The sequence below is a fragment of the Oncorhynchus mykiss genome, chromosome 8 (assembly GCF_013265735.2).
Source record: "Oncorhynchus mykiss isolate Arlee chromosome 8, USDA_OmykA_1.1, whole genome shotgun sequence".
Lineage (NCBI taxonomy): Eukaryota > Metazoa > Chordata > Actinopteri > Salmoniformes > Salmonidae > Oncorhynchus > Oncorhynchus mykiss.
In genome coordinates, this window is record NC_048572.1 from 52,995,611 (window position 1) to 53,023,209 (window position 27,599).

Below are 27,599 nucleotides of genomic sequence, written 5' to 3' on the forward strand. Positions count from 1 at the left end.
TGAAAGGTTGCTAGATCAAATCCGCAAGCTGACAAAGTAAAAATATGTCGTTCTGCCCCTGAACAAGGCGGTTCACCCACTGTTCCTAGGCTGTCATTGTAAATAGGATTTTGTTCTTAACTGACTTCCCTAGTACAATAAAGGTACAAAAGAAAAAACAAATATATGATTTCTCTTGATATGAAAAGGATTTGCCAGTAGATTGTCGACTTGGTTCATGATGATGACTGCTTGTCTAGCTCTCTAGCTAGGATTTTGAAAGTATGATGTTGACATTTTATCTGTGGCCAATGACCTTGAGCCTTCTTGGATGGGCACTTGTAATGTAAATCTATGGCAGCACCCAAGGGGCATGAATTTTCGAGCTCTACCCGTAGATTTTGCAGTGACGTAGTGTCCCCATGAGTGACAGAACACTGAGCCAATCGCGGTGCAACTAGAGAACATTACCAACCCCTACGCTCCGTATTGTCTGCTGGCTGCCCCACCACAAAACGCACTGAGCTAGGCTGAAACACCTGCATTTTGGAGCTCTATCACTAAAGAAAGCAACAAAGAAACCATGTGTGTATATGACTTTATTAACAAATTATTACATTTTTTTAAAACATCGTTTGCAAACTTATATGTGACACGTATTCATGTCAAAATAACATGCAAATATATATATATATTTTTTTTTAGCTAAACAGGTGGGGCTCAAAACATCTGAGTGAAAATCAATGGGGGTCCCCTGTACATAATTACAAGTTTAGGTAGCTGGCCGCTAACTTACCAATCTATACTGAACAAAAGTATAAGCTCATCATGCAACAATTTCAACTATTTTACTGAGTTACAGTTCATATAAGGAAATCAGTCAATTTAAATAAATTCATTAGGCCCTAATCTATGGATTTCACATGAATGGGCAGTGGTGCGGCCATGGTGGGCCTGAGAGGGCATAGGCCCAGCCACATGGGAGCAAGGCCCACCCGATCAAATTGAGTATTTCCCCACAACAAGCTTTGTTACAGACAGATATACTCCTCAGTTTGATCAGCTGTCCGGGTGGCTGGTCTCTTACGATCCCAAGCGTTTCTCCATTGCCAAGATAATCCATCCACCTGACAGGTGTGGCATATCCAGAAGCTGATTAAACAGCACAATCATTACACAGGTGCACCTTGTGCTGGGGACAATAAAAAGGCCACTCTAAAATGTGCCGTTTTGTCACACAAAGCCACAAATGTCTCAACTTGAGGGAGCATGCAATTGGCATGCTGACTGCAGGAATATCCAACAGAACTGTTGCCAGAGAATTAAATGTTAATTTCTTTACTATAAGCCACCTCCAACATAATTTTTGAGATTTTGTCAGTATGTCCAACCGACGTCACAACCGCAGACCATGTGTAACCACGCCAGCCCAGGACCTCCACATCCGGCTTCTTCACCTGCGGGATCGTCTGAGGGGGGGGGGGGTTATTCCTTTTCTGGCTCCCAAGTGGGTGGACCACCCAGTCATGTGAAATCCATAGATTAGGGCCTAATGAATTTATTTCAATAGACTGATTTCCTTCTATGAACTGTTGTTCAGTAAAATATTTGAAATTGTTCCATGTTGCGTTTATAGTTTCTACACTTAAGAGTAAAAATATAGAGCAAAATATTTTGAGAAACTTTTTTTTTTATAGACAACTACAAACTTCAAGAGTTGGTTTGATGGGTTTATTCCAGTTGTCATCGTCCTGCTTAAATTGTATTTATTTCAAACAAATCTGACATTTTTCACATTTTACAATCATAAATAGTTAACATAAATACAATTCAACTTTCACATCAATACGTTTGAGTTCGTAATTACATAACATGATTTAATAGTGGAAGGTTTGAGTCCAGCTTATTTTTAGTTCCATTTTGACAAAAAGTTGTTTTTATAGTCATAATGCATCTTGTTTCCCAAAGTATACTGTTCACAATATTATCCACCATAGTTATTTAGTAAAGTCAATGCATATTATTGTCCACAATAATTATTTAGCTATGTCATCCATGTGAATCTAAGAAACAGTGAAAGACAGACTTGTGATTTATACATACACTGCCTTCAGAGAATATTTATATTCAAATTTGTACAAGTTAATTAGTACTGAAAAGCTGAAATGTCTCGAGTCTAATTATTCAACCCCTTTGTTATGGAAAGCTTAAGTTCAGGAGTAAAAAGTTACATGGACTCACTCTGTGTGCAATAAGTGTTTAACATGATTTTTGAATGACTCTCACATCTCTGTACCCCACACACAGAATTACCTGTAAAGTCCCTTAGTTGAGCAGTTCATTTTAAAACAGATTCAACCACAAAGACTAGGGAGATTTCAATGCCTCGACAAGAAAGGGCACTTATTGGTAGATGGGTAAAACATTTAAAAAGCAGACATGGAATATCCCTTTGAACATGGTGAACTTACTAATTACACTTTTGATGGCGTATCAACACACCCTGTCACTACAAAGATAAAGGCGTCCCTTCTAGCTCAGTTGCCGGAGAGGAAGGAAACCGCTCAGGGATCTCACCATGAGGCCAATGGTGACTCTAAAACAGTTAGAGTTTAATGGCGGTGATTGAAAGCTGAAGATGAAGCAACATTGCTAACCTAGCTGACAGAGTGAAAAGAAGGAAGCCTGTACAGAATAAAAATATTCCAGAATATGCATCCTGTTTGCAATAAGGCACTAAATACGGCCAAAAATGTGGCAAAGAACTGAATTTGGTCCTGAATACAAAGCGTTATGTTTGGGACAAATCCAACAACATATCACTGAGTACCGCTTCCTATTTTCAAGCATGGTGATTGCTTCATCATGTTATGAGTCATCGGCAAGGACTAGGGAGTTTTTTAGGATAACAAGGAAAGGGAGCTAAGCACAGAGGAAAACCTGGTTCAGTCTGCTTTCCAACCGACACTGCGAGACAAATTCACCTTTTAGTAGACAATAACCTAAAACACAAGGCCATAAATACAGTTGAAGTCAGAAGTATACACCTCAGCCAAATACATTTAAACTAAGTTTTTCACAATTCCTGACATTTAATGCTAGTAAAAATTCCCTGTATTAGATCAGTTAGGATCACCACTTTATTTTAAGAATGTGAAATGTCAGAATAATATAAGAGAGAATTATTTATTTCAGCATTTATTTATTTCATCACATTCCCAGTGGGTCAGCAGTTTACATACACTCAATTAGTATTTGGTAGCATTGCCTTTCAATTGTTTCACTTGGGTCAAACGTTTCAGGTAGCCTTCCACAAGCTTCCCACAATAAGTTGGGTGAATTTTGGCCCATTCCTTCTGACAGAGCTGGTGTAACTGAGACAGGTTTGTAGGCCTCCTTGCTTGCACACGCCTTTTCAGTTCTGCCCACAAATGTTCTATAGGATTGAGGTCAGGGCTTTGTGATGGCCACTCCAATACCTTGACTTTGTTGTCCTTAAGCCATTTTGTCACAACTTTGGAAGTATGCTTGGGGTCATTGTCCATTTTGAAGACTCATTTGCGACCAAGCTTGAACTTCCTGTCTGATGTCTTGAGATGTTGCTTCAATATATCCACATAAATTTCCTGCCTCATGATGCCATCTATTTTGTGAAGTGCACCAGGATCTCCTGCAGCAAAGCACCCCCACAACATGATGCTGCCACCCCCGTGCTTCACGGTTGGGATGGTGTTCTTCGGCTTGCAAGCCTCACCCTTTTTACTCCAAACATAACAATGGTCATTATGGCCAAACAGTTCTATTTTTGTTTCATCAGACCAGAGGACATTTCTCCAAAAAGTATGATCTTTGTCCCCATGTGCAGTTGCAAACCGTGGTCTGGCTTTTTTATGGCGGTTTTGGAGCAGTGGCTTCTTCCTTGCTGAGCAGCCTTTCAGGTTATGTCGATATAGGACTTGTTTTACTGGGGATATAGATACTTTTGTACCCGTTTCATCCAGCATCTTCACAAGGTCCTTCGCTGTTGTTCTGCGATTGAGTTGTAGTTTTCACACCAAAGTACATTAATCTCTAGGAGATAGAACGCGTCTCTGTCCTCAGCTCATCCTCTTTGACCGTGGGCGTCCTGTTGGTAATACCGGCCTGCCGGCTCGGCCCGGCCTCCCGTAAAGGGTCTGAAGAAGACCAGGAGGGCCGACCAGCAGCTGCACGGGCCGAACATGTCGTCTTCCTCCTGTTCCTTGGTCTGGGGCACAGGCAGCCTGGCCACCTGGCCCAGCAGGGTGGCGAGAGCCACGCCCACCGAGGAGGCCTTCCGGGCTGCCCAGCTGAAACAATGAAGAGGGGGAGGGTGAAAAGGTGGGGACAGTAAGAGAGAGGGGTCAGGGTGGGGAATGGGTGGGAGAGAGTGATGGAGTAGATAGGGAAGTGTGAAGAGGGGCAAAGGGTAGGACGGTTGGTCAGAGAGGAGAGGACGTGAGGAGGAAGGTATTATAGCTGCAGTAGGAAAGAGGTAAGAAAGTGGGTAGGGTAAGGGATGTGTGGATTAAAAAGTGGTAGGAAATAAGGTATGGGAGAGGATCATCAAGAATATCAAACAACATGGAGGATGTTCCATTCAGACAATCCATCCCGTTCCTCACCTTTCTGTAGTGGGCTGCAGCAGGAGGAAGACTTGTCTCGGCGACGGAGTCAGGGTCTTCTCCACCTGCTCAAGCAAGCCAACCAGCAGCTCATTGGGACTGCAAACCTGACCAATCACAGACAATAATGAAGCAGTTATTCAAATCTTAAGCCATGTATCCCAGATCTGTTTGTACTGTCTTGCCAACTCCTATGGTGGGAATACATCACAAATACAGTAGATCTGGGGCCAGGCTCGCAAACATTTACATTTTATATCCTAAAAAACAATATTAGACCAGTGTTTGGAGTAATAACTTATAATGGTTATAACATGTAGACAGACTTCCAGTAGGTGTGTGATGGCGGCGAGACGGTGATTAAGATTGTCCTCTTTCTTCAACAAAATCTTAAAACAGAGGACCCAGCAGGTTCCAGCCAATACCATAATTGTGGCCCAGAGTTTTCCCTGGTCAAATCATGTGGTCAGGAAAACCTCAGGGCCCAAACTATAAGATTTTCCACAACCAGAGAAGCGGCACAATACATCCAAATAAATACACCTGGTATTGATGTCTGGTTCAATCTTCAGCTCACCTTATTTTCCTAATCTATGACAATACGCAAAACCTGGAAAACAGAAAGGAAAACGCTGCACACTGCTTCTCATGCTCCCAGGTGATATTTATTTATAACAACGTTTTGACCCTTAGGTCTTCATCAGGCATCCTTTTTCGTAATCCTCAATCGTATAGTTGTCATGCTGGATGGCTTGCTATGGCAGATGGATAGGGAAAGAGAGAGAGAGAGAGGGTAAAAATAGAAAAAAAGCGATGGCAAGGGGGTTAGGTTGGTTTGTCCTTTACTAACGTCTTCCCCAAGCTATTGCACAGAGCACATAGGCAATACAGAGAATCCGTGCCTGGGGAGGAAGTCTGGCGCGTGAGACAAGTCATTTTACACAACGCTCGACTGGAACTAATTTGCCTGAGCGGGGACTCAAGAGTCATGATTTACACATCTCTGGACAACATCGCTAAACACTCATGTGAGGGGGAAAGATGCCTCTTGCACTGAGTTACAGTGTCTTAGATCCTAAATTAACAAGGAAGGAATGGTAAAATCCCTCAATTATTGTAATGCTTCATAATGCTACAAAGGATCTACAGGCTTATTTCCATGGTAAAGTATTACTCGATTTAATGAATTTGGGGAATTGTTCCTTACATTTCAATAATCTGAGACTGAATAAATCGCATGTGTTTTTGCTGCGTTGACTCTGATGCTTGCTGTCGGTTTATTGTAAAAATTAGCACAAAACCAAATATTTGTATAACTAAACCAAGATAGACCACAGCTTGTCGATTCCAACGGGAACAAATGAGTCATAGTGGGCATACTAGAACAAGCAAGGAGGAGGGCAGAGCCAAGCACGCTCTAGCGATATCCAATCGGCATGTTTTAGTGACAGCTGCATATTTCCGTTAGGGAACGCCTACTCTGAAGTGCGCGTGTGCAATAACTCACTTCGCCTTTGCACTCCTAAACAGCGCGATTTAATAAAAAACACTTTTGCAAAGGGTGAAGTCTACAAAACGTAGTCCGTTCTGTTCATAACAGATTTTAGTTTTGGGAACCGAAAACTGTATTGACACCAAATGTTTAGTTGATGAGAAGATTTGCAGAATGCCGGCCAAAATCCATCTCGTTCTATCGTCTCCCACTGCCCACCAGTGGACTTCCACTCACTACCATATTTGGTAGTTAGTGGAAACGCCAACCGGATGCTTCACATTAATACATCCAGAGAAATATCTGTCTCATTGTTCTATCTGTGACAAAACATTTTACCAGCATGGAGAACGAGCCACGAAAAAGAGTCGCTCGCTCTTCAAAACCAGGCAAAAGGGGTTTGTTTTTATAAGATATCATCAGACCGGTATTAACACTGTTTAGATATTGTTGGGTCTCTGTGGGTCCTCAAAAAGTGATGGAAACGAAGCTATCGTTCTTTCAACTAACGTTTCGGTTGTGTTTACGTAGCTCTAGCTAATTTAGCTAGCAAGCTGCAAATGCAACCATAGCACAACGTTAACTGGCTAACGTTACTTTTATGGGTAAATTACAGTATACAGCCAACTTCCTTATATGAGCACTGACACCTAATTTCACTTATTTGACAGATGGGAAGAGTGTCAAAGAAGCACAGGCCGCTGCAGAGGAAGCAAGAAGGTATTTAACGTGAGCCTGGGTACCAGTCTCTTATGCTAGTTACAGTGCCTTCAGAAAGTATTCATACCCCTTGACTTATTCCACATTTTGTTGTGTTACAGCCTAAATTTAAAATGGATTAAATATGTTTTTCTTATCAATCATCTACACACTACTGCATAATGACAAAGTCAAAACATGTTTGTTTTTTTACATTTTGTCAATTGTTTGAAAATAAAATACAGAAATATCTGTATATAAGTATTCCCACCCCCGAGTCAATACACATTAGAATCACCTTTGGCAACAATTACAGCTGTGAGTCTTTCTGGGTAAGTCTCTAAGAGCTTTGCACACCTGGATTGTACGATATTTGCACATTATTCTTAAAAAAATTGTTCAAGCTCTGTCAAGTTGGTTGTTGATAATTGCTAAACAACCATTTTCAAGCAGATTTATGTAAACTGTAACTAGGCCACTGAAGGACATTCAATGTCATCTTGGTAAGTGTTCCAGTGTGTATTTGACGTTGTGTTTTAGGTTAAAGTCCTGCTGGAAGGTGAATTTGTTCCCAGTGTCTGCTAGAAAGTAGACTGAACCAGGTTTTCCTTTAGGATTTTGCCTGTGCTTAGCACTATTGCAATTCCCCTTCTTGATTTTATTTTTGTACTTTTTACCCCTTTTTCTCCCCAATTTTCGTGATATCCAATTGGTAGATACAGTCTTGTCCCATCGCTGCAACTCCTCTATGGACTCGGGAGATGCGAAGGTCGAGAGCCATGCGTCCTCCGCAACTGCTTCTTGACACACTAATCACTTAACCCAGAAGACCAATGTGCACCAATGTGTTGGAGGAAACACCGTCCAGCTGGTGACCGAAGTCAGCTTGCAGGTGCCCGGCCGGTCTTAGACCGCTGCGCCACTCAGGAGGCAGTTTGTCCTTATTTTGAATTGAAGCTATACAGAGTTGGTTAGAATTCCAATTTTATACTCCCAGAAGAGGCAGCATCTGTATTAGAGGTCGACCAATTATGATTTTTCAACGGCGATAGCGATTTATTGGAGGACCAAAAAAAAGCAGATACCGATTAATTTACAACAATACAATTACAACAATACTGAATGAACACTTATTTTAACTTAATATAATACATCAATAAAATCAATTTAGCCTCCAATAAATAATGAAACATTTTCAATTTGGTTTAAATAATGCAAAAACAAAGTGTTGGAGAATAAAGTAAAAGTGCAATATGTGCCATGTAAGAAAGCTAACATTTAAGTTCCTTGAGTCTTCAATATTCCCAGGTAAGAAGTTTTAGGTTGTAGTTATTATAGGAATTATAGGACTATTTCTCTCTCCACGATTTGTATTTCATATATCTTTGACTATTGGATGTTCTTATAGGCACTTTAGTATTGCCAGTGTAACAGTATAGCTTCCATCCCTCTCCTCGCCTGGGCTCGAACCAGAAACACATCGACAACAGCCACCCTCGAAGCAGCATTTCCCATGCAGAGCAAGGGGAACAACTACTCCAAGTCTCAGAGTGAGTGACGTTTGAAACGCTATTAGCGCGCACCCCGCCATTTCACATCAGTTACACCAGCCTAATCTTGGGAGTTGATAGGCTTGAAGTCATAAACAGCTCAATGCGTGAAGAATTGCGAAAAGCTGCTGGCAAAACGCACGAAAGTGCTGTTTGAATGAATGCTTACGAGCCTGCTGGTGCCTACCATCGCTCAGTCAGACTGCTCTATCAAATCATAGACTTAATTATAACATAATAACACACAGAAATGCAAGCCTTGGGTCATTAATATGGTCGAATCCGGAAACTATAATTTCGAAAACAAAACGTTTATTCTTTCAGTGAAATACGGAACCGTTACGTATTTTATCTAACGGATGGCATCCCTAAGTCTAAATATTGCTATTACATTGCACAACCTTCAATGTTATGTCATAATTACGTAAAATTCTGGCAAATTAGTTCGCAATGAGCTAGGCGGCCCAAACTGTTGCACATACCCTGACTCTGCGTGCAATGAACGCAAGAAAAGTGACACAATTTCACCTGGTTAATATTAGAGGTCGACCGATTAATCGGAATGGCCGATTAATTAGGGCCGATTTCAAGTTTTCATAACATTCCAAAATCGGTATTTTTGGGCGCCGATTTTATTTATTTAAAAATAAAAAAATTATACCTTTATTTAACTAGGCAAGTCAGTTAAGAACACATTATTATTTTCAATGACGGCCTAGGAACGGTGGGTTAACTGCCTCGTTCAGGGACAGAACGACAGATTTTCACCTTGTCAGCTCGGGGGATCCAATCTTGTAACCTTACAGTTAACTACTCCAACGCAATAACGAACTGCCTCTCTCTCATTGCACTCCACAAGGAGACTGCCTGTTACGCGAATGCAGTAAGCCAAGGTAAGTTGCTAGCTAGCATTAAACTTATCTTATAAAAAACAATCAATCATAATCAATAGTTAACTACACATGGTTGTTGATATTACTAGATATTATCTAGCGTGTCCTGCGTTGCATATAATCTGACTGAGCATTCAAGCATACAAGTATCTAAGTATCTGACTGAGCTGTGGTAGGCAGAAGCAGGCGAGTAAACATTCATTCAAACAGCACTTTCATGCATTTTGCCAGCAGCTCTTCGTTGTGCGTCAAGCATTGCTCTGTTTATGACTTCAAGCCTATTAACTCCCGAGATGAGGCTGGTGTAACCGAAGTGAAATGGCTAGCTAGTTAGCGCGTGCTAATAGTGTTTTAAACGTCACTCGCTCTGAGCCTTCTAGTAGTTGTTCCCCTTGCTCTGCATGGGTAACACTGCTTCGATGATGGCTGTTGTCGTTGTGTTGCTCGTTCGAGCCCAGGGAGGAGCGAGGAGAGGGACGGAAGCTATACTGTTACACTGGCAATACTAAAGTGCCTATAAGAACATCTAATAGTCAAAGGTATATGAAATACAAATGGTATAGAGGGAAATAGTCCTATAATCACTATAATTACTACAACCTAAAACTTCTTACCTGGGAATATTGAAGACTCATGTTAAAAGGAACCACCAGCTTTCATATGTTCTCATGTTCTGAGCAAGGAACTGAAACGTTAGCTTTCTTACATAGAACATTTTGCACTTTTACTTTCTTCTCCAACACTTTGTTTTTGCATTATTTAAACCAAATTGAACATGTTTCATTATTTACTTGAGGCTAAATTGATTTTATTGATGTATTATATTAAGTTAAAATAAGTGTTCATTCAGTGTTGTTGTAATTGTCATTATTACATATACATTTTTTTAATCGGCCGATTAATCGGCATCAGCTTTTTTGGTCCTCCAATAATCGGAATCGGTATCGGCTTTTTTGGCCCTCCAATAATCGGTATCGGTATCGGCGTTGAAAAATCATAATCGGTCGACCTCTGGTTATTATTGCCTGATTTCCGATTGTTATGAAAACTTGAAATCGGACCTAATTAATCGGCCATTCCGATTAATCGGTCTAACTCTAATCTGTATTACAGCAAATAATATGGCTAAACTCCGATGTACTGATAAAGGATAAACCAATTGTCTTGGAGAGAATGTATAAAAAAGGTATCATGTTTATGAATGACATTGTAAACAACTAGGGTAGAATTATGTCATGCAACCAATTCATTCAGGTGTATGGAAATGTATGCTCAATTCAAAATTATAACCAACTCATTGCTGTCACAAAAATGGAAAAGGCAATTACTTAGAAAAAGGAATTAATTAGTTTGTCTGCAACCAATATTTCTTTAAATAAATGGCTTAAAATGACTAATATAAATCGTAAAATGTATCAGTTTCACTTACGGTCTAGAGGGTTAACAACTATGCCACATAAAATTCAAGATAGTTGCCCCAATACCATGGCATCGGGTTTATGAACTGATATACAAAGCAACAACCGATGAATCAATTCACTCTTTTCATTTTAAGCTATTATATGACATTTTCACTACAAAAATAATGCTCAGTATATGGGGTGTTCAACAGTCAGACCGGTGCAGAGTCTGCCTTGTGGAACCAGAATCAATAGAGCATCTCTTTTGGTACTGTCCATCGCTGGCTTGTTTTTGGAGTCAGGTCCAGGAATGGTTGTTATGCCATAATATCAGGGTGTGGTTGGACCTGCAAACTGTATTGCTGGGGGAGTTGAACGACCACAGTCAGTCAACAAGAGATATTGTGCTCTTGGGTAAAAAAAAATATAGATTTTTGGGGCAATTTCGGGCAGACATGTTGCAGATGGGGAGGTTCTAGTCCCTAATGAGACACCGTGATATAATGGAGGGATGTATTGCAGAAGGAAATGGTAGAATGATGATTTACTGGGAAAGATGGGTTGATCTGTGGCTGTCTGACGGGTGGAATTGATATACACGTGTAAAAAATGTTGAGGTCCTCCAATCAGGGGTGAGCATGAGATTGTTGTATGTTTTGCTTTTCGTTATTTACAGTGCATTCAGAAAGTATTCAGACCCCTTGACTTTTTCCACATTTTGTTACGTTACAGCCTTAATCTAAAATGTATGAAATTGTTTTTTTTCCCTCGTCAATCTACACACAATACCCCATAATGGTTAAACAGGTTTTTAGAAATGTTTGCACATCTGAAATATCACATTCACATACATACATTTTCAGACCCTTTACTCAGTACTTTGTTGAGGCACTTTTGGCAGTGATTACAGCCTCAAGTCTTCTTGGGTATGATGCTACAAGCTTGGCACACCCGTATTTGGAGAGTTTCTCATATTCTTCTCTGCAGATCCTCTCAAGGTCTGTCACTGCACAGCTATTTTCAGGTCTCCAGAGATGTTCGATCGGGTTCAAGTCCGGGCTCTGGCTGGGCCACTCAAGGACTTTCAGAGACTTGTCCCGAAGTCACTCCTGCGTTGTCTTTGCTGTGTGCTTAGGGTCGTTGTCCTGTTGGAAGTTGAACCTTCTTCCCAGTCTGAAGTCCTGTACGCTCTGGATCAGGTTTTCATCAAGGATCTCTCTGTACATTGCTGCGTTAATCTTTCTCTCGATACTGACTAGTCTCACAGTCCCTGAAAAACATCCCCACGGCATAATGCTTCCACCAACATGCTTCACCGTAGGGATGGTGCCAGGTTTCCTCCAGACGTGAGGCTTGGCTTTCAGGCCAAAGAGTTCAATCTTGGTTTCATCAGACCAGTGAGTCTTGTTTCACATGGTCTGAGAGTCCTTTAGGTGCCTTTTGGCAAACTCCAAGTGAGCTGTCATGTGCCTTTTACTGAGGAGTGGCTTCTGTCTGGCCACTTTACCATACATGTCTGATTGGTGGGGTGCTGCAGAGATGGTTGTCCTTCTGGAAGGTTCTCCCATCTCCACAGAGGATCTCTGGAGCTCTGTCAGAGTGGCCATCGGGTTCTTGGTCACCTCCCTGACCAAGGCCCTTCTCCCCGATTGCTCAGTTTGACTGGGCTGACAGCTCTAGGAAGAGTCTTGGTGCTTCCAAACTTCTTCCATTTAAGAATGATGGAGGCCACTGTGTTCTTGGGGACCTTCAATGATGCAGACATGTTTTGGTATCATTCCCTAGATCCAGCAATGTCCCTAGTCCTTGCCGATGACAAGCATACCGATAACATGATGCATCCACCACTATGCTTGAAAATATGAAGTGGTACTCTGTAATGTGTTGTATTGGATTTGCCCCAAACATAACACTTTGTATTCAGGACAAGAACTTAATTGCTTTGTCACATTTTTTGCAGTATTACTTTAGTGCCTTGTTGCAAACAGGTTGCATGTTTTGGAATATTTTTATTCTGTACAGGCTTCCTTTTCACTCTGTCAATTAGGTTAATATTGTGAAGTAACTACAATGTTGTTAATCCGTTCTCTCCTCTCACAGCCATTAAACTCTGTAACTGTTTTAAAGTCACCATTGGCCTCATGGTGAAATCCCTGAGCGGTTTCCTTCCTCTCAGGCAACTGAGTTAAGAAGGACGCCTGTATCTTTGTAGTGACTGTGTATTGATACACCATCCAAAGTGTAATTAATAACTTCACCGTGTTCAAAGAGATATTTAATGTCTGCTTTTAAATTTTTTTAACCATTAACCAGTAGGTGCCTTTTTTGTGGATGCATTGGAAAACCTCCCTGGTCTTTGTGGTTGAATCTGTGTTTGAAATGAACTGCTCTAATGAGGGACCTTACAGGTTATTGTATGTTTGGGGTACTGAGATGAGGTAGTCATTCAAAAAGCATGTTAAACACTATTATTGCACAGTTAGTCCATCTAATTTATTATGCAAATGTTTACTCCTGAACTTATTTAGGCTTGTGATAACAAAGGGGTGGAATACTTATTGACTCAAGACATTTTCATCTTTTAATTTGTAAACATTTCTAAAAACATATTTTCACTTTGACAGGACACAATCACAATTGTACTTATTTTACGTTTAGGCTGTAACACAACAAAACATGGGGGGGGGGGGAGCGTGTGAGTACTTTCTGAAGACACTGAACAAACCACGCCTTGTCATGCCAAACAATTTGTCAATATGACACGAGTACAAGGAGTGGAATGTTAGCGCAAAACGGGTCTGGATTTCAGGCCAATGTGACAGTGGTTCCCAAACATATGAAGGTTGCTGTTGTCTTCATATTTTGGGGGGTTGAATACCATTACCAGTGTTGCTGGACTCCCATTTGTGAGCAGTGTTTGTCTCTGATATGGTCATACCCCCCCCCAATGCGTCTCTCTGACTGTGGCGCTGACCGCGTAGAACCACTGTCTCCCTAAACCCAGGAGAGAGGCAGTGAGGGAGACCCTGAGAGAGAAGCTGGATCTGGAGAAGAGGGCTCTGCAGGTGGTGGAGCGTCTCTTGGAGGACAGCGTAGCAGACGACTTCCTGGTTGACTGTGTGAGTACCATGGAGGTCAATACGCTGTCTACCTCCTATGGTCAATGCTGCAGGGCGAGCCGTGGGTAAGACGGTGACCGCGAATGAATGAAGCACGCAGAGTTGGAGCGGTTCCAGTCTTGTAAATTAGAAGAGGATCTGTGACCTCGTGGAAAGATTCAGTCACTGTCCATAGATATCAGTTGGTGGAGGAGCACGGCATTGTTATTTTGAGGTGGTGTGGGGCATCTGCCATGTGTTCATGATGTTCCTTTCAATGTCTGATTTGCAGGCAAGGTTGATCACTACTGCCAATTACAAAGACACAGTTGAGGAGAGGTCCATTGTGAAGCTGTGCGGTTATCCTGTCTGTTCAAACAAACTGGGCAAGGTAAGGATTTGTGTATTTCTAAAGGGCTTTACTTTTTTACTTGCCTTCCAGTTCATGATTGGTCAAAAGGTATAATTTTTTTTTTTTTTTTTTACTAGGTCTCCACTCAACAGTTCAAAATTTCCACCAAAACCAATAAAGTCTATGACATCACGGAACGCAAGGTAAGTGCTCAGTCAGACACAGAGTCAGATACTTTGCTGTGTTGTGCCCAGCACTGCGAAAGAACGTGACTGACGTAAGACCGAAACGCGGCCCTTTCCCTCTCTGACCTAGAGCTTCTGCAGTAACTTCTGCTACAAAGCCTCCAAGTCCTTTGAGCTGCAGATATCAAAGAGCCCTCTGTGGCTGAGGCAGCACGAGAGGTAAGCCTGCACTGTTTTACTTCAGCACTGATATATATATATATGCTGAGGTAGGCAGCCATTTTTCTTTAGGTCCAAATTTGACCTAAATGTTAACTCCTCTCGTCATTTTCAGCCCCCCAGATGTGAAATTAATGAAGAAAGGAGATGGGTAAGTACACAACTTTTTCCCACAATGTCATTCAGTCTGGATGAATTGATACGATGTGGAGCTGTCATTCAACTGATTTAGAAGGTTTGGATGGATGGATAGGTATCGATCTATTTATCAAATCCATTCCTCAATCATTTACGGCATAAAAATGTAGTAATTCGCAGACTGTGAACATCCTTTTTTTTTTTAACTACGGAACCATTGATATATCGATTGAGTGATTTGCTTGACTGACTGACTTCCCCTGGATTCCCTCCCCCTCTGTTTAGCGGTAGCACCGGAGAGGAGGTGAGGCTGGCTGAGAGGCGTCTCAGAGAGGTCGATGTGGAGAACCCCCTTCCCTTGGACTCCGTGTCCCCAGAGGACCCCAGGCGCTCCCCTACAGCCGGCCACAGCGACGACAGCGACGCAGAACACGACTTTGTCTCAAGCGTGGTCTCCCAGCGACGGGGACCCAGGGTGCACTGGGGCGATCTGCCCAAGCGCACCGCCGAAGGGGAGGGTAGGGAACCTGGAGAGGGGGAGGACAGGGAGAGAAGGTCGGGAGGGAAGGACACAACGGTGCCCAAGCAAATACAAACAAACGAGGCGGAAGACAAGGAGGAGAATACAGAAGAATCACAGAAAGCACAAAGGAAGCCAAGCAATGGGACAGATGGACGCCAACAGCACACCACAGATACGAACCACCAGAGTGAGCAGCAATCTTTCCTGGGAGAGAGAGGGTCGCCAGAGGGCCAGTCTATGGAGGAAGCTGCAGAGCTATTGAGCCAAGTTACAATACAGGATCGAGACCCAGCCACAGCTACGTCTTCTGCACTAACAGCCTACAGTGTACAGAATCAAGAACCAGCTCCAAACCCCAGTCCACAGGGGGACCCAGCACAGCCCACCCAGCCTGGCATCAACATCACACAGGTGGGCATGAGCAGAAGGGGAGCCCAGGGGCTCCGGGGGCTCCTCAAGGGCCACGAAGCCGGGACTAAACCTGTCTCGGTCCGGCTGAACCTTCTAGAAGGCCTAAGGAGGACCTTCACTGAATGGATGACTGAGGAGACTATGAAGTTCCTATATGGCCCAGACCACTTTAGTAAAACACTGATAGAAACAAAGAAGGAGGAGGAAGAAGAGCTAGATGAAGATGACTTGGAGGACATTGTGAAGGATGGTGGGGAGGGACGTGAGACTGACTCCCAAGGGGGTCCAGGAAGGCCCTTGGCCCCGGCCCCAGACTACGACACCCTACGCAGGGAGACAGAGGAGATGGGGCTGAGGGTGAGGGAGTTCTACGAAGGGACGAAGGAAGTCCAGCGGGTGTCAGGGAAACAACATGCCAGAGGCGGCGACTCAGAGGTGAGTGGGGCAGGAGTGTATTGTAGCAACTGCCAGTGTCCAGATGAGGGAACTCTGTATAAGCATTGGAGAGATGTGACATGAAACTCCTGTCTGTCGTCCTGTCTATCGTCCTGTCTCTCTCCCTGTCTCTCTCCCTGTCTCTGTGTGTCTGTCTGTCTCACTCACTCATTGTATTCCTGTCCTCCTCTCCAGAACCAGGGTGGGGCACTCCCGTTGGTTGACTCCCATGCCCAGCACCTCATCCAGAAACGGATTACAGTGGAGAAGCTCACTAAAGGGTGTGTGTGTGTGTGTGTGTGTGTGTGTGTATAAAAACACTGCAACGGTTTTCAAAGTACAAAGAACTGGGTTTCTGCGATGAATATATGGTCACCCGATGTGCTGACAATTGACAAACAGCAATATTACAGAAGCATTGAAGAGGACTAGCTCAGTCTTTAAACTTGGTGAATTTAACTTAGCGTCTTCTCATATGAAGAAAGTAAACAAAGTTGTTCTGTCTGTTTCTCTTTGCGGTCCGAAGCCTGAGAGACATCGTGGGTCCTCTGCGTCTCACCATGACTGACGTCTCCAGTGACCTCAACAGGCTGGTCAGAACCTTCAGGTCAGCGCCAGTGTGACCTTTTTAACACACCTTCTACAACGTCCCCAGACTGCGTCTGGGAGACTGGAACGTTGTACAGTCAGTATTTTACCTGGGCATGTATTCATAAACCGTAACAAAGTAAAAGTGCTGATCTAGGATCAGTTTTGCTCTTTTAGATCATAATGAATAAGATGATGTGACAGGTGGGGGGGGGGGGGGGGGGGGGGGGGGGGCTGTTCCTAGATCAGCACTCCTACTATGAGACACTGTAAGTACGGTATTTATGGAGAAGTAATGTGGTATCAAGGCTTCCACGAACTGCGTGGACTTTCTGGGGAGCTCCAAACGGGCCAGAAATGAACTCCGCTCCTGTCGTGGGCACTAACTAGGGTCGGATTGGCTGATTTTTAGGTGCAGTCAACAGGAAGCAGTGATTGGCAGAGTGCTATTGACTTCCTCTAGCTCAGAGGTTTTTGTCTTTTTGAATAGCATACCACTTGTCACACCTTTAGTAAGATGCCTGTTTCCAGGAATTCACCACTAGCTCCTGAGTCCTGCAGGCCCCCTGAGCTCCAACAACAAACTGTCATATCGAACAACTATAATTGTTTTGTCTGTATGATTTTGTCTCTGACATATGGTTGGACTGGTGATTTGGACTGCCAAGTTGAAGGAAAGGCCAGATATTTCTCGACTTTGTTTTTATTTTATTTAATGGAGAATCATAGTGTTGTCAGGCCTAATGGCAGTACTCATTTCTTTCAGCTTCTCAAAACCTGTGCTGTTTTATAGATTATTTATTTTACTATATTGTCTCTTTTATTTCCATGGCAGGTTTACAAACACCAACATCATCCACAAAGGCCCAGAGTGGACCCTGATTGCAGTGGTGCTCCTCCATTTGTAAGTGCTTCTTCCCGTGTTTGTCCTGTTGCAGGAACAGCTGGAGAGCCTAGGATCAGTACAGAGGAAACCAGGGAGGGAGAGAGAAATCCCTGAAGGAACACCCTCTCAACAAACTCTACCTAGAGGGATTTATCTCTGTGTGTGTGTGCCCGGGGTGCACTGCAGAGAAGTGTGTGTGTGTGTGTGTGTGTGTTATTTTGGATGTCCTCTTTGATAGATCGCAAACAAACTGGAAGTCAACCTGTTAAACTATGATTTCATTTATCAACATATGCAGAGAATGTGTACATTATTCTGAAAAACGCATACACAGGCCCTCATAGATGCAGCAAAGCAAAGGTTTACGTGTGTGTGCGCCTGCATGTTTATGGTGGTCTTTGATATTTACACACACAGTGCGGTATACAGTATATGGTTTGTGTGTGTGGCATCTCCAATCTACAGTGTTTGCGTTCCCTTGCGTTGTGTGCCCTGTGCCAGATGGCGTGTGTGTGTGTGTGTGCGCCACTTCCCCGGGCAGGGCGTTAGCAGGCGCTGTGTGGGACAGTTCCATGCTGCTCCCGTTTGTGTACACACAGACACCTCTCTGCCTTACCTCATCCACCTGATTTCCCCCCCAGCCAGGGACCACACACACAGGCAGGCCCTGGGAAACATTCCACCCCATCCCTAGCAGACCCACTGTGTGCACCCCCCCAGAGATGAGAGATTTTATAGCCTTGATTTTATAGAGGTCAAAATAAATGGGGGGGGGGACTGCCGTCTCTATCTAATATTACCTGATCTACTAAAGTGGTCTTGATCCAGTCCTGTAGTCGCTGACTAGTAAAGCAACACGCTCTATCGAGTAAGATGCTGACGAAACTGACGGCTCTCACAACGATTTGAAAGTGGCGCTGCTCTCAGGCGCAGTTTGGTTGACTGACTCACAATCTCTGTTACTTAGCCCTGAGCATTCAGACGCGGTCGTAATAAGACGCCTACGAGAGAGACTCTTATGAACACGTCTTGCGTTGCGCTATAAGCTCACCGTAAAGCATTATACCTGTTCACAAGGCAATGCGGTGGATTTCCAGTCGCTCCCAAATCCTGGTCAATGTGCCCTTAAACTTTGAAAAACGTGCATTTCGCTGTTGATGAGATTTCTGAAATGGTCAAGTTAGCCGTTACTGCCATCTAGAATTATTGTACTTATTACTTCTTTACTACAGAGGCCTTCGTTTTTTTTCCCTGACCGTGTTGTTTGTTTTGCAGGTTATCAGAGGTATCCCCAGTGGTGCGGGAGGCCCTGGAGAGGCCAGCCTCAGTCGATTACCTCTCTACTCTGATGCAGGAGCTCCCACTGCTGGACCGGGACCTGCAGAGCCTGGTCCAGCTACTCAGAACCGCAGAGCTCTGTCCACACGAGCACACAGAGAAACGGCAGACAAATCACTGAAAGTCTATTCTTCTTCTGGACAACATTGTCCCCTATTATAAGAACTGTGGGGGAAGGGGAGTCAGTCCGGTTATCCTTTATATTTATTTTGGTTGCTTTTTCGGTTTTCTATTTGTTGGTTGATTGTGTTCTGTTATTGAAAATTAAGAGTCAAATAATGACTCGTCTTCTCTCGGGCAATGTACATACAGTGCTTGATGTTGTAGTTCCCTAAAATGAAGACTGTGTAGGCATACCGTATCACTGACAAGACTTGTTTTCAAACATAAATTCTTACACTAGTGCATAGTTGAGTGAATCTTTTGATACAGTGAATCTGATGCTGTAAATGTCTAAATCAAATATTTAAAGTTTACACGCCTCCAATGTTTAACCCTGTGCAACCAAATAAAATCACACTCAGGTTTTACACTTTGTCTAAAAACGTCATGTGTTGTCGACTATGTTGCCTAACTGTAAGAGGATGGTGCAATAAAAGTGATGCTGTTTCTCCCAACTTCCTTAACATGAAGTTTATGGCAGTGTAATGTCATTTGTTCCAAGTGTGTTAAAGCGTGTGTCTGATAATATTTGGTTTGGACCAGGTAGCCGCACGAATGGGAAATGAGCGTGACTAATTGTATTTGATTCAAACATTTTAGGATCATACAGATAAAGCCTAGTAGTTCTGAAGCATTTTGCTTGTAGGCCTTGAGTAAAAATGTTAATTTTGTGGGTGTGAGTATATTCATTTTTTTTCCCTTGCTCATTTCAAGAACGTGTTGATACAGAAGGTTTAAACAATTGACAATTCCACTGCACCACCTTCATTCAACTCACTGACAGGCCTACTATTCATTAAGAATATATTTTAGCATGTTTGGTTTAGATTCCTGCACTTTAGAACTTAAGCCTTTATCTTTACAAAAGATAAGGGGCCATTAAAAATGTATATTGGATTTTGTTAAATTATAACTGTCACACTATTTTTAATGTAAGCTGGAATAGAATGGGAATTGATTAATATGACATTTTCACAAATAGCCTACTAAGCATGAAATTGCTGAGTAGTATTGCATTTAATCGTTTTCTTCTGACAGGGAAAAATACAAAAGATTAAGCACAAATATAAATATGCCTGGTTGGGCATCACAACCAACACTTCTAAATCATGTATTTTGTGTAAAATGTTAAAGACAATTTGGCCTATAACAAAACTAGTATTGCATAAATGTATTTTGAAATTGACATAATTGCATATACTATTCAAATTAATTCGTTAATCCTTCCTCTGAAATTTGACATATTTACTTCCATATTAGCCTATTTTCTTCTCAATCCTCCAGCACAATTTTTGCTGTTCGCGGTTTTTCATTTAAATCCATGTTGTGTGTCTTTGTGCCTCCTCAGATCCACTTTCCGTTGGAATCCCTTGACGCAGAGGTCGCAGCAGAACGGTTTATAGCCCGTGTGCTTGCGGCTGTGCGTGATGAGGTTGGAGCTCTGACTGAAGGCCTTCCCGCATACCTGGCACTTGTGCGGTTTCTCACCTGATAATGTAAACAAACAAGTTTCATTATGAAAGTGTCCATTTGAGCTCTCCATATTGATGTGCTGTTATTCTTCTCGTAATTGTCTGACTTAGAAACTTTTGAATAATTGGCTAATACAAAACCGTGTATATCATTTTTTTAAATAATGAACGTGGGAGCGTAATCTCTCACCTGTATGGATGAAGGTGTGTTTCTTCATGTCCGACTTCTGATGGAATCTCTTACCGCAGTACTGACAGGGGTAGGGGCGCGTGTCCGAGTGGATGAGCAGGTGCGTGGACAGCGTGGACGATCGCTTGAAGCTTTTGCAACAGATTTTGCAGTCGAAGCTCCTCTCCTGAGAATCGGGTCAAATGTGAGAAAGTCAAGTATATGTGAGTGCGACTTGTTGCCATCTACAATTTAGGTTTCGTTTACGTTGTTTTTTTTTTTTTAGCAAATACGGAGGCATTTGAGCCCGAATTACCTGTGAGTGAACGGCTTTATGTTGTTCCAAGCTCACTGCGTGCCCAAATGTTTTCCAACACATTCCACAGGTGAAGGGTCGTGCTCCGCTGTGCGACCGACGGACGTGAACTTCCAACCCGTGCGGTGTCGAGAAGACCTTTTGGAGAAGATGAAAGCGATCATAGTTAATAGCCTACCATATTGATGCCGAATGTGTTTATTAGTGGAAACCATCTCATTCAAATCGAACAATTTACCTTAGTATGCATTATGGTGGAGGAGTATGGATAGTCTTACCTTGCAACACTTAATGCATTTGTACGATCTGCTTGGCTCTATACGGGAACAGATGAGATCGGATTCAGACTTGATCTTAGAGACCTTGAGGTCCGAGTATAATTGGTCGGAGTCCCACATTTTATAGGTAGGGAACACCGTAGACCCAAAGTCCCGGTAAAATGCTGTGTGCGGGCCCCGCTGTGCGTAAATGGGGGAGTTGGAGGCACCATCCTCGGATCCATCGATACCCATCTGTGTGTCAGGCTCCAGAGTTGTGGAGAGATTCTGTTGGTATGTTCGCTGCACAAGGTGCCTGAGCTTGGAACCAGAGTAGGTAGTCCATGCATAAGGACGGAATGGAATGGCGAAAGGTTGAGCGTTGTCTACTGACGGAGTGAAACATGGTTCCGAATCTGGAAAACATTTGGACTATATGAGTCGTCACGTTTCCATATACTGTTTACAAAAAAATAGCCAATAATGACTCAATAATACACCCTTTTAATGTGCAGGTAAAACCCATTGGGGCAGGATGAAAAGTGATAAATATTAAAAGCTGAAAGACATTCTCAGATAACCATGTTTGGAGATGCATTGCGCATATGCGTAATGGTGACCAAGGACAGAGCAAAGATAGACATCACAGCAAACTGTAAATACAGACCTTGTGATGCAGATGGAGGGCGCCAGTAGTAGTCATAGTCCGGGAAGCGGTCGCACACGTTGCCCTCGTGGCTCAGCGGGGAGGTGGATAACAGGTCAGCCGTGCGCACTAGATAGGACTCGGGGGAGCGCTTGCCATGGTTATGAGCATCCTGCGCGTCACAGCTCCCCTCAACCTGCAGTTTGCGCTCTACAGTCTCAGAGAAAGCAAAGATGAGCACTTAATTCAAGCTCATAATATCCGTCTCAGATTTATATTGTAGTTGTGAATTCTAAAGTGAAACATAATACATTCCACGCGAATTTAGCGAAATGAGAAACGTATCATTACAGGTAGGTTTTTTATAACAAACGTAGGCTAATTATTCCTTGTGTGCGTAAAGGCTCATGGATAACAATTACGCATGACATTTATTCAAAGCACTGCAACATCATAAATGGACGCACCTGCGCATATAAGGGATACATTAGTATCCAGTTGTATGTACTCATCATCCAGGTATCGGGGTTGGTGGTAGCTATGTGCCCGTTTACTCTTCACCAAAAATGACCTCGGCATGGTTACTATTCGCTGCGTGACTCTCAAGGTCCCTGGTCACTTGTGATGACATCCTCTCCGTCCACATCGCCTATTTTATCTCCGGAAAGAGTTGAACACCATTGGTTGAAAAGGCACATGCGCGTTTACAAGGTTTTGTGAGCATGTGAGGCAGGTGGCCAAAGGGACCACTGCCCCCCACGGTCTCCGTTTGTGATTGTAAACCACAATGTATTATATTTTCTAAAATATCATTTAGAGAACACATAGTTATTTCCTTTAATGGCAGGTGACATTTGCGTTAGTTCAGAATCAGATGACATGATCGTATTTGGTTTATATTTTACCGTGGTTGACGGGTTAAAATGGGTATAAACTTACTGGAACTTTCCCTTGACTAGGCTATAATGTGGAATATTTAGACTATTTGTGACTTTTAAGCCCCAACCCTCCCTTCATCATGGCCCATGCAACAAGGCTCATGTCGACGTAAACGGATCCTGTGGTACCTCCTCCAATCAGAGCTCACCGGCGATGATATCCCGTTAATGACGCACTCCATGTAGCAGCCTGTAGATTCGGACATGAGGTATCCCTTACAAGAGCCTTCGTCAGTTAACGTGCTGGCTCATTCATCCAGATTGATCCAATAACTTCGTCCAAATGTATCATATCGAAAGCTTGGAAATATAAGGTTCTATCTGCAAAAAGATGACTCAGATTGACTTTAAAGTTCCCGAAACCTCATTGCTTTGAATAGTGTGAGCTATTATTTTTAATCTTGTATTATTTTTTAACTTAACATTAAATTGGCGTATTTAGAGTACTATATAGGTAGAGAACATTGAACAGAACAGGGCTAAGTCAATAACTAAATGTCCTCTCAAGCTCTTAATATTCAAATGCCAATGTATGGCAAGGCCCAAATATGATTTCAGTAGGATCTCCCTGATTAAACAAAAGTCGGAGTGAACTGAGATGTTGTTATTTTGCCTATTTCAGACATCAGAACGCTTCAAATGAAACCATTGCGAGGAATTTCGTGTTCAAGATTGCCTGAAAGCAAAGTGATATCGATTTCTCGGCCATGAAATAACGTTGTTGGTTGTACCTGTAGAACAACTTGAGAAAGGTAAAGTTGGAACATATGCTCGATACCCAACAGCCGAAATTGCTTAACCGCTCTTAGATTATTATATTTCTTTTGACAGGGCAATTTGAGTTACAACTAACATCTCCCACAGTGTAACGGGTTTCTTCCTGGGAAGGAGAGGAGGACCAAAACGCAGCGTGGTTGAAGTTCATGGTTCTTTAATAAGAGACACTTAACATGAACAAACTACAAAACGTGGCAAAACCGAAACAGCCCTATCTGGTGCATAAAAGACAGGGAACAACCACCCACAAAACAGGCTACCTAAATATGGTTCCCAATCAGAGACAATAACTAACACGTGCCTCTGATTGAGAACCATATCAGGCCAAACATAGAAATAGACAAACATAGAATGCCCACCCAGCTCACGTCCTGACCAATACTAAAACAAGGAAAACACAAAAGAACTATGGTCAGAACGTGACATTTTCACAAATAGCCTACTAAGCATGAAATTGCTGAGTAGTATTGCATTTAATCGTTTTCTTCTGCCAGGGAAAAAAACAAAAGATTAAGCACAAATATAAATATGCCTAGTTGGGCATCACAACCAACACTTCTAAATCATGTATTTTGTGTAAAATGTTAAAGACAATTTGGCCTATAACAAAACTAGTATTGCATAAATGTATTTTGAAATTGACATAATTGCATATACTATTCAAATTAATTCGTTAATCCTTCCTCTGAAATTTGACATATTTACTTCCATATTAGCCTATTTTCTTCTCAATCCTCCAGCACAATTTTTGCTGTTCGCGGTTTTTCATTTAAATCCATGTTGTGTGTCTTTGTGCCTCCTCAGATCCACTTTCCGTTGGAATCCCTTGACGCAGAGGTCGCAGCAGAAGGGTTTATAGCCCGTGTGCTTGCGGCTGTGCGTGATGAGGTTGGAGCTCTGACTGAAGGCCTTCCCGCATACCTGGCACTTGTGCGGTTTCTCACCTGATAATGTAAACAAACAAGTTTCATTATGAAAGTGTCCATTTGAGCTCTCCATATTGATGTGCTGTTAATTCTTCTCGTAATTGTCTGACTTAGAAACTTTTGAATAATTGGCTAATACAAAACCGTGTATATCATTTTTTTAAATAATGAACGTGGGAGCGTAATCTCTCACCTGTATGGATGAAGGTGTGTTTCTTCATGTCCGACTTCTGATGGAATCTCTTACCGCAGTACTGACAGGGGTAGGGGCGCGTGTCCGAGTGGATGAGCAGGTGCGTGGACAGCGTGGACGATCGCTTGAAGCTTTTGCAACAGATTTTGCAGTCGAAGCTCCTCTCCTGAGAATCGGGTCAAATGTGAGAAAGTCAAGTATATGTGAGTGCGACTTGTTTCCATCTACAATTTAGGTTTCGTTTACGTTTTTTTTTTTTTAGCAAATACGGAGGCATTTAAGCCCTAATTACCTGTGAGTGAACGGCTTTATGTTGTTCCAAGCTCACTGCGTGCCCAAATGTTTTCCAACACATTCCACAGGTGAAGGGTCGTGCTCCGCTGTGCGACCGACGGACGTGAACTTCCAACCCGTGCGGTGTCGAGAAGACCTTTTGGAGAAGATGAAAGCGATCATAGTTAATAGCCTACCATATTGATGCCGAATGTGTTTATTAGTGGAAACCATCTCATTCAAATCGAACAATTTACCTTAGTATGCATTATGGTGGAGGAGTATGGATAGTCTTACCTTGCAACACTTAATGCATTTGTACGATCTGCTTGGCTCTATACGGGAACAGATGAGATCGGATTCAGACTTGATCTTAGAGACCTTGAGGTCCGAGTATAATTGGTCGGAGTCCCACATTTTATAGGTAGGGAACACCGTAGACCCAAAGTCCCGGTAAAATCCTGTGTGCGGGCCCCGCTGTGCGTAAATGGGGGAGTTGGAGGCACCATCCTCGGATCCATCGATACCCATCTGTGTGTCAGGCTCCAGAGTTGTGGAGAGATTCTGTTGGTATGTTCGCTGCACAAGGTGCCTGAGCTTGGAACCAGAGTAGGTAGTCCATACATAAGGACGGAATGGAATGGCGAAAGGTTGAGCGTTGTCTACTGACGGAGTGAAACATGGTTCCGAATCTGGAAAACATTTGGACTATATGAGTCGTCACGTTTCCATATACTGTTTACAAAAAATAGCCAATAATGACTCAATAATACACCCTTTTAATGTGCAGGTAAAACCCATTGGGGCAGGATGAAAAGTGATAAATATTAAAAGCTGAGGGACATTCTCAGATAACCATGTTTGGAGATGCATTGCGCATATGCGTAATGGTGACCAAGGACAGAGCAAAGATAGACATCACAACAAACTGTAAATACAGACCTTGTGATGCAGATGGAGGGCGCCAGTAGTAGTCATAGTCCGGGAAGCGGTCGCACACGTTGCCCTCGTGGCTCAGCGGGGAGGTGGATAACAGGTCAGCCGTGCGCATTAGATAGGACTCGGGGGAGCGCTTGCCATGGTTATGAGCATCCTGCGCGTCACAGCTCCCCTCAACCTGCAGTTTGCGCTCTACAGTCTCAGAGAAAGCAAAGATTAGCACTTAATTCAAGCTCATAATATCCGTCTCAGATTTATATTGTAGTTGTGAATTCTAAAGTGAAACATAATACATTCCACGCGAATTTAGCGAAATGAGAAACGTATCATTACAGGTAGGTTTTTTATAACAAACGTAGGCTAATTATTCCTTGTGTGCGTAAAGGCTCATGGATAACAATTACGCATGACATTTATTCAAAGCACTGCAACATCATAAATGGACGCACCTGCGCATATAAGGGATACATTAGTATCCAGTTGTATGTACTCATCATCCAGGTATCGGGGTTGGTGGTAGCTATGTGCCCGTTTACTCTTCACCAAAAATGACCTCGGCATGGTTACTATTCGCTGCGTGACTCTCAAGGTCCCTGGTCACTTGTGATGACATCCTCTCCGTCCACATCGCCTATTTTATCTCCGGAAAGATTTGAACACCATTGGTTGAAAAGGCACATGCGCGTTTACAAGGTTTTGTGAGCATGTGAGGCAGGTGGCCAAAGGGACCACTGCCCCCCACGGTCTCCGTTTGTGATTGTAAACCACAATTTATTATATTTTCTAAAACATCATTTAGAGAGCACATAGTTATTTCCTTTAATGGCAGGTGACATTTGCGTTAGTTCAGAATCAGATGACATGATCGTATTTGGTTTATATTTTACCGTGGTTGACGGGTTAAAATGGGTATAAACTTACTGGAACTTTCCCTTGACTAGGCTATAATGTGGAATATTTAGACTATTTGTGACTTTTAAGCCCCAACCCTCCCTTCATCATGGCCCATGCAACAAGGCTCATGTCGACGTAAACGGATCCTGTGGTACCTCCTCCAATCAGAGCTCACCGGCGATGATATCCCGTTAATGACGCACTCCATGTAGCAGCCTGTAGATTCGGACATGAGGTATCCCTTACAAGAGCCTTCGTCAGTTAACGTGCTGGCTCATTCATCCAGATTGATCCAATAACTTCGTCCAAATGTATCATATCGAAAGCTTGGAAATATAAGGTTCTATCTGCAAAAATATGACTCAGATTGACTTTAAAGTTCCCGAAACCTCATTGGTTTGAATAGTGTGAGCTATTTTTTTTAATCTTGTATTATTTTTTAACTTAACATTAAATTGGCGTATTTAGAGTACTATATAGGTAGAGAACATTGAACAGAACAGGGCTAAGTCAATAACTAAATGTCCTCTCAAGCTCTTAATATTCAAATGCCAATGTATGGCAAGGCCCAAATATGATTTCAGTAGGATCTCCCTGATTAAACAAAAGTCGGAGTGAACTGAGATGTTGTTATTTTGCCTATTTCAGACATCAGAACGCTTCAAATGAAACCATTGCGAGGAATTTCGTGTTCAAGATTGCCTGAAAGCAAAGTGATATCGATTTCTCGGCCATGAAATAACGTTGTTGGTTGTACCTGTAGAACAACTTGAGAAAGGTAAAGTTGGAACATATGCTCGATACCCAA

The 27,599-nt window shown here is 42.7% G+C and overlaps 3 protein-coding genes and 1 long non-coding RNA gene across 7 annotated transcripts; 1 reads left to right on the forward strand and 3 right to left on the reverse strand.

Moving 5' to 3' along the window:
• Positions 1–3,988: 3,988 nt before the first annotated feature.
• LOC110530097 lies at positions 3,989–6,059 on the reverse strand. Its single transcript, XR_005052899.1, has 4 exons — positions 5,830–6,059; positions 5,200–5,377; positions 4,623–4,729; positions 3,989–4,307 (listed from the first exon to the last, which is right to left on the reverse strand). It is a non-coding gene; the product is annotated as an uncharacterized LOC110530097 (long non-coding RNA).
• On the forward strand, positions 5,550–19,461 carry rpap2 (RNA polymerase II associated protein 2). 4 transcript variants are annotated; one of them, XM_021612904.2, is made up of 12 exons: positions 5,550–5,784; positions 6,786–6,843; positions 13,661–13,775; positions 14,047–14,145; positions 14,244–14,309; positions 14,422–14,510; positions 14,626–14,661; positions 14,934–16,017; positions 16,213–16,298; positions 16,544–16,624; positions 17,441–17,509; positions 18,767–19,461. In XM_021612904.2, exons 1-12 carry the CDS (start codon positions 5,742–5,744, stop codon positions 18,948–18,950), a joined length of 2,010 nt encoding a protein of 669 aa, XP_021468579.2. In that variant the 5' UTR covers positions 5,550–5,741; the 3' UTR covers positions 18,951–19,461. The 4 variants fall into 4 exon arrangements, with proteins under 4 accessions (XP_021468579.2, XP_021468580.2, XP_021468578.2 ...); XM_021612905.2 differs by having other exon boundaries at positions 5,551–5,784; positions 6,786–6,834; XM_021612903.2 differs by lacking the exon at positions 5,550–5,784 and adding an exon at positions 6,276–6,512 and having other exon boundaries at positions 6,786–6,834.
• A 106-nt stretch (positions 19,462–19,567) lies between these two features.
• LOC110530096 (zinc finger protein Gfi-1) lies at positions 19,568–22,494 on the reverse strand. Its single transcript, XM_021612908.2, has 6 exons — positions 22,319–22,494; positions 21,873–22,061; positions 21,227–21,621; positions 20,949–21,086; positions 20,654–20,819; positions 19,568–20,479 (listed from the first exon to the last, which is right to left on the reverse strand). The coding sequence occupies exons 1-6, from the start codon at positions 22,428–22,430 to the stop codon at positions 20,301–20,303; spliced, it is 1,179 nt and encodes a 392-aa protein (XP_021468583.1). The 5' UTR covers positions 22,431–22,494; the 3' UTR covers positions 19,568–20,300.
• Positions 22,495–23,895: 1,401 nt separating this feature from the next.
• On the reverse strand, positions 23,896–26,536 carry LOC110529119 (zinc finger protein Gfi-1). Its single transcript, XM_021611261.2, has 6 exons — positions 26,347–26,536; positions 25,901–26,089; positions 25,256–25,650; positions 24,978–25,115; positions 24,686–24,851; positions 23,896–24,510 (listed from the first exon to the last, which is right to left on the reverse strand). Exons 1-6 carry the CDS (start codon positions 26,456–26,458, stop codon positions 24,332–24,334), a joined length of 1,179 nt encoding a protein of 392 aa, XP_021466936.2. The 5' UTR covers positions 26,459–26,536; the 3' UTR covers positions 23,896–24,331.
• Between the last annotated feature and the right edge of the window lie 1,063 nt (positions 26,537–27,599).

Bases quoted from the DNA above. Each gene is read 5' to 3' on its own strand.
- rpap2 (XM_021612902.2), top strand. From the start codon at position 6,458: ATGGAGAACGAGCCACGAAAAAGAGTCGCTCGCTCTTCAAAACCAGGC. The intron at 14,146-14,243 runs GTAAGGATTTGT...TTTTTTTACTAG, and splicing joins GTTCAAACAAACTGGGCAAG to GTCTCCACTCAACAGTTCAA. The intron at 16,299-16,543 runs GTGTGTGTGTGT...TGCGGTCCGAAG, and splicing joins GTGGAGAAGCTCACTAAAGG to CCTGAGAGACATCGTGGGTC.
- LOC110530096 (XM_021612908.2), bottom strand. From the start codon at position 22,430: ATGCCGAGGTCATTTTTGGTGAAGAGTAAACGGGCACATAGCTACCAC. The intron at 20,820-20,948 runs GTAATTCGGGCT...CCCGATTCTCAG, and splicing joins ATAAAGCCGTTCACTCACAG to GAGAGGAGCTTCGACTGCAA. The intron at 20,480-20,653 runs GTGAGAGATTAC...TTACATTATCAG, and splicing joins ACACACCTTCATCCATACAG to GTGAGAAACCGCACAAGTGC.
- LOC110529119 (XM_021611261.2), bottom strand. From the start codon at position 26,458: ATGCCGAGGTCATTTTTGGTGAAGAGTAAACGGGCACATAGCTACCAC. The intron at 25,116-25,255 runs GTAAGACTATCC...CTTCTCCAAAAG, and splicing joins AATGCATTAAGTGTTGCAAG to GTCTTCTCGACACCGCACGG. The intron at 24,511-24,685 runs GTGAGAGATTAC...TTACATTATCAG, and splicing joins ACACACCTTCATCCATACAG to GTGAGAAACCGCACAAGTGC.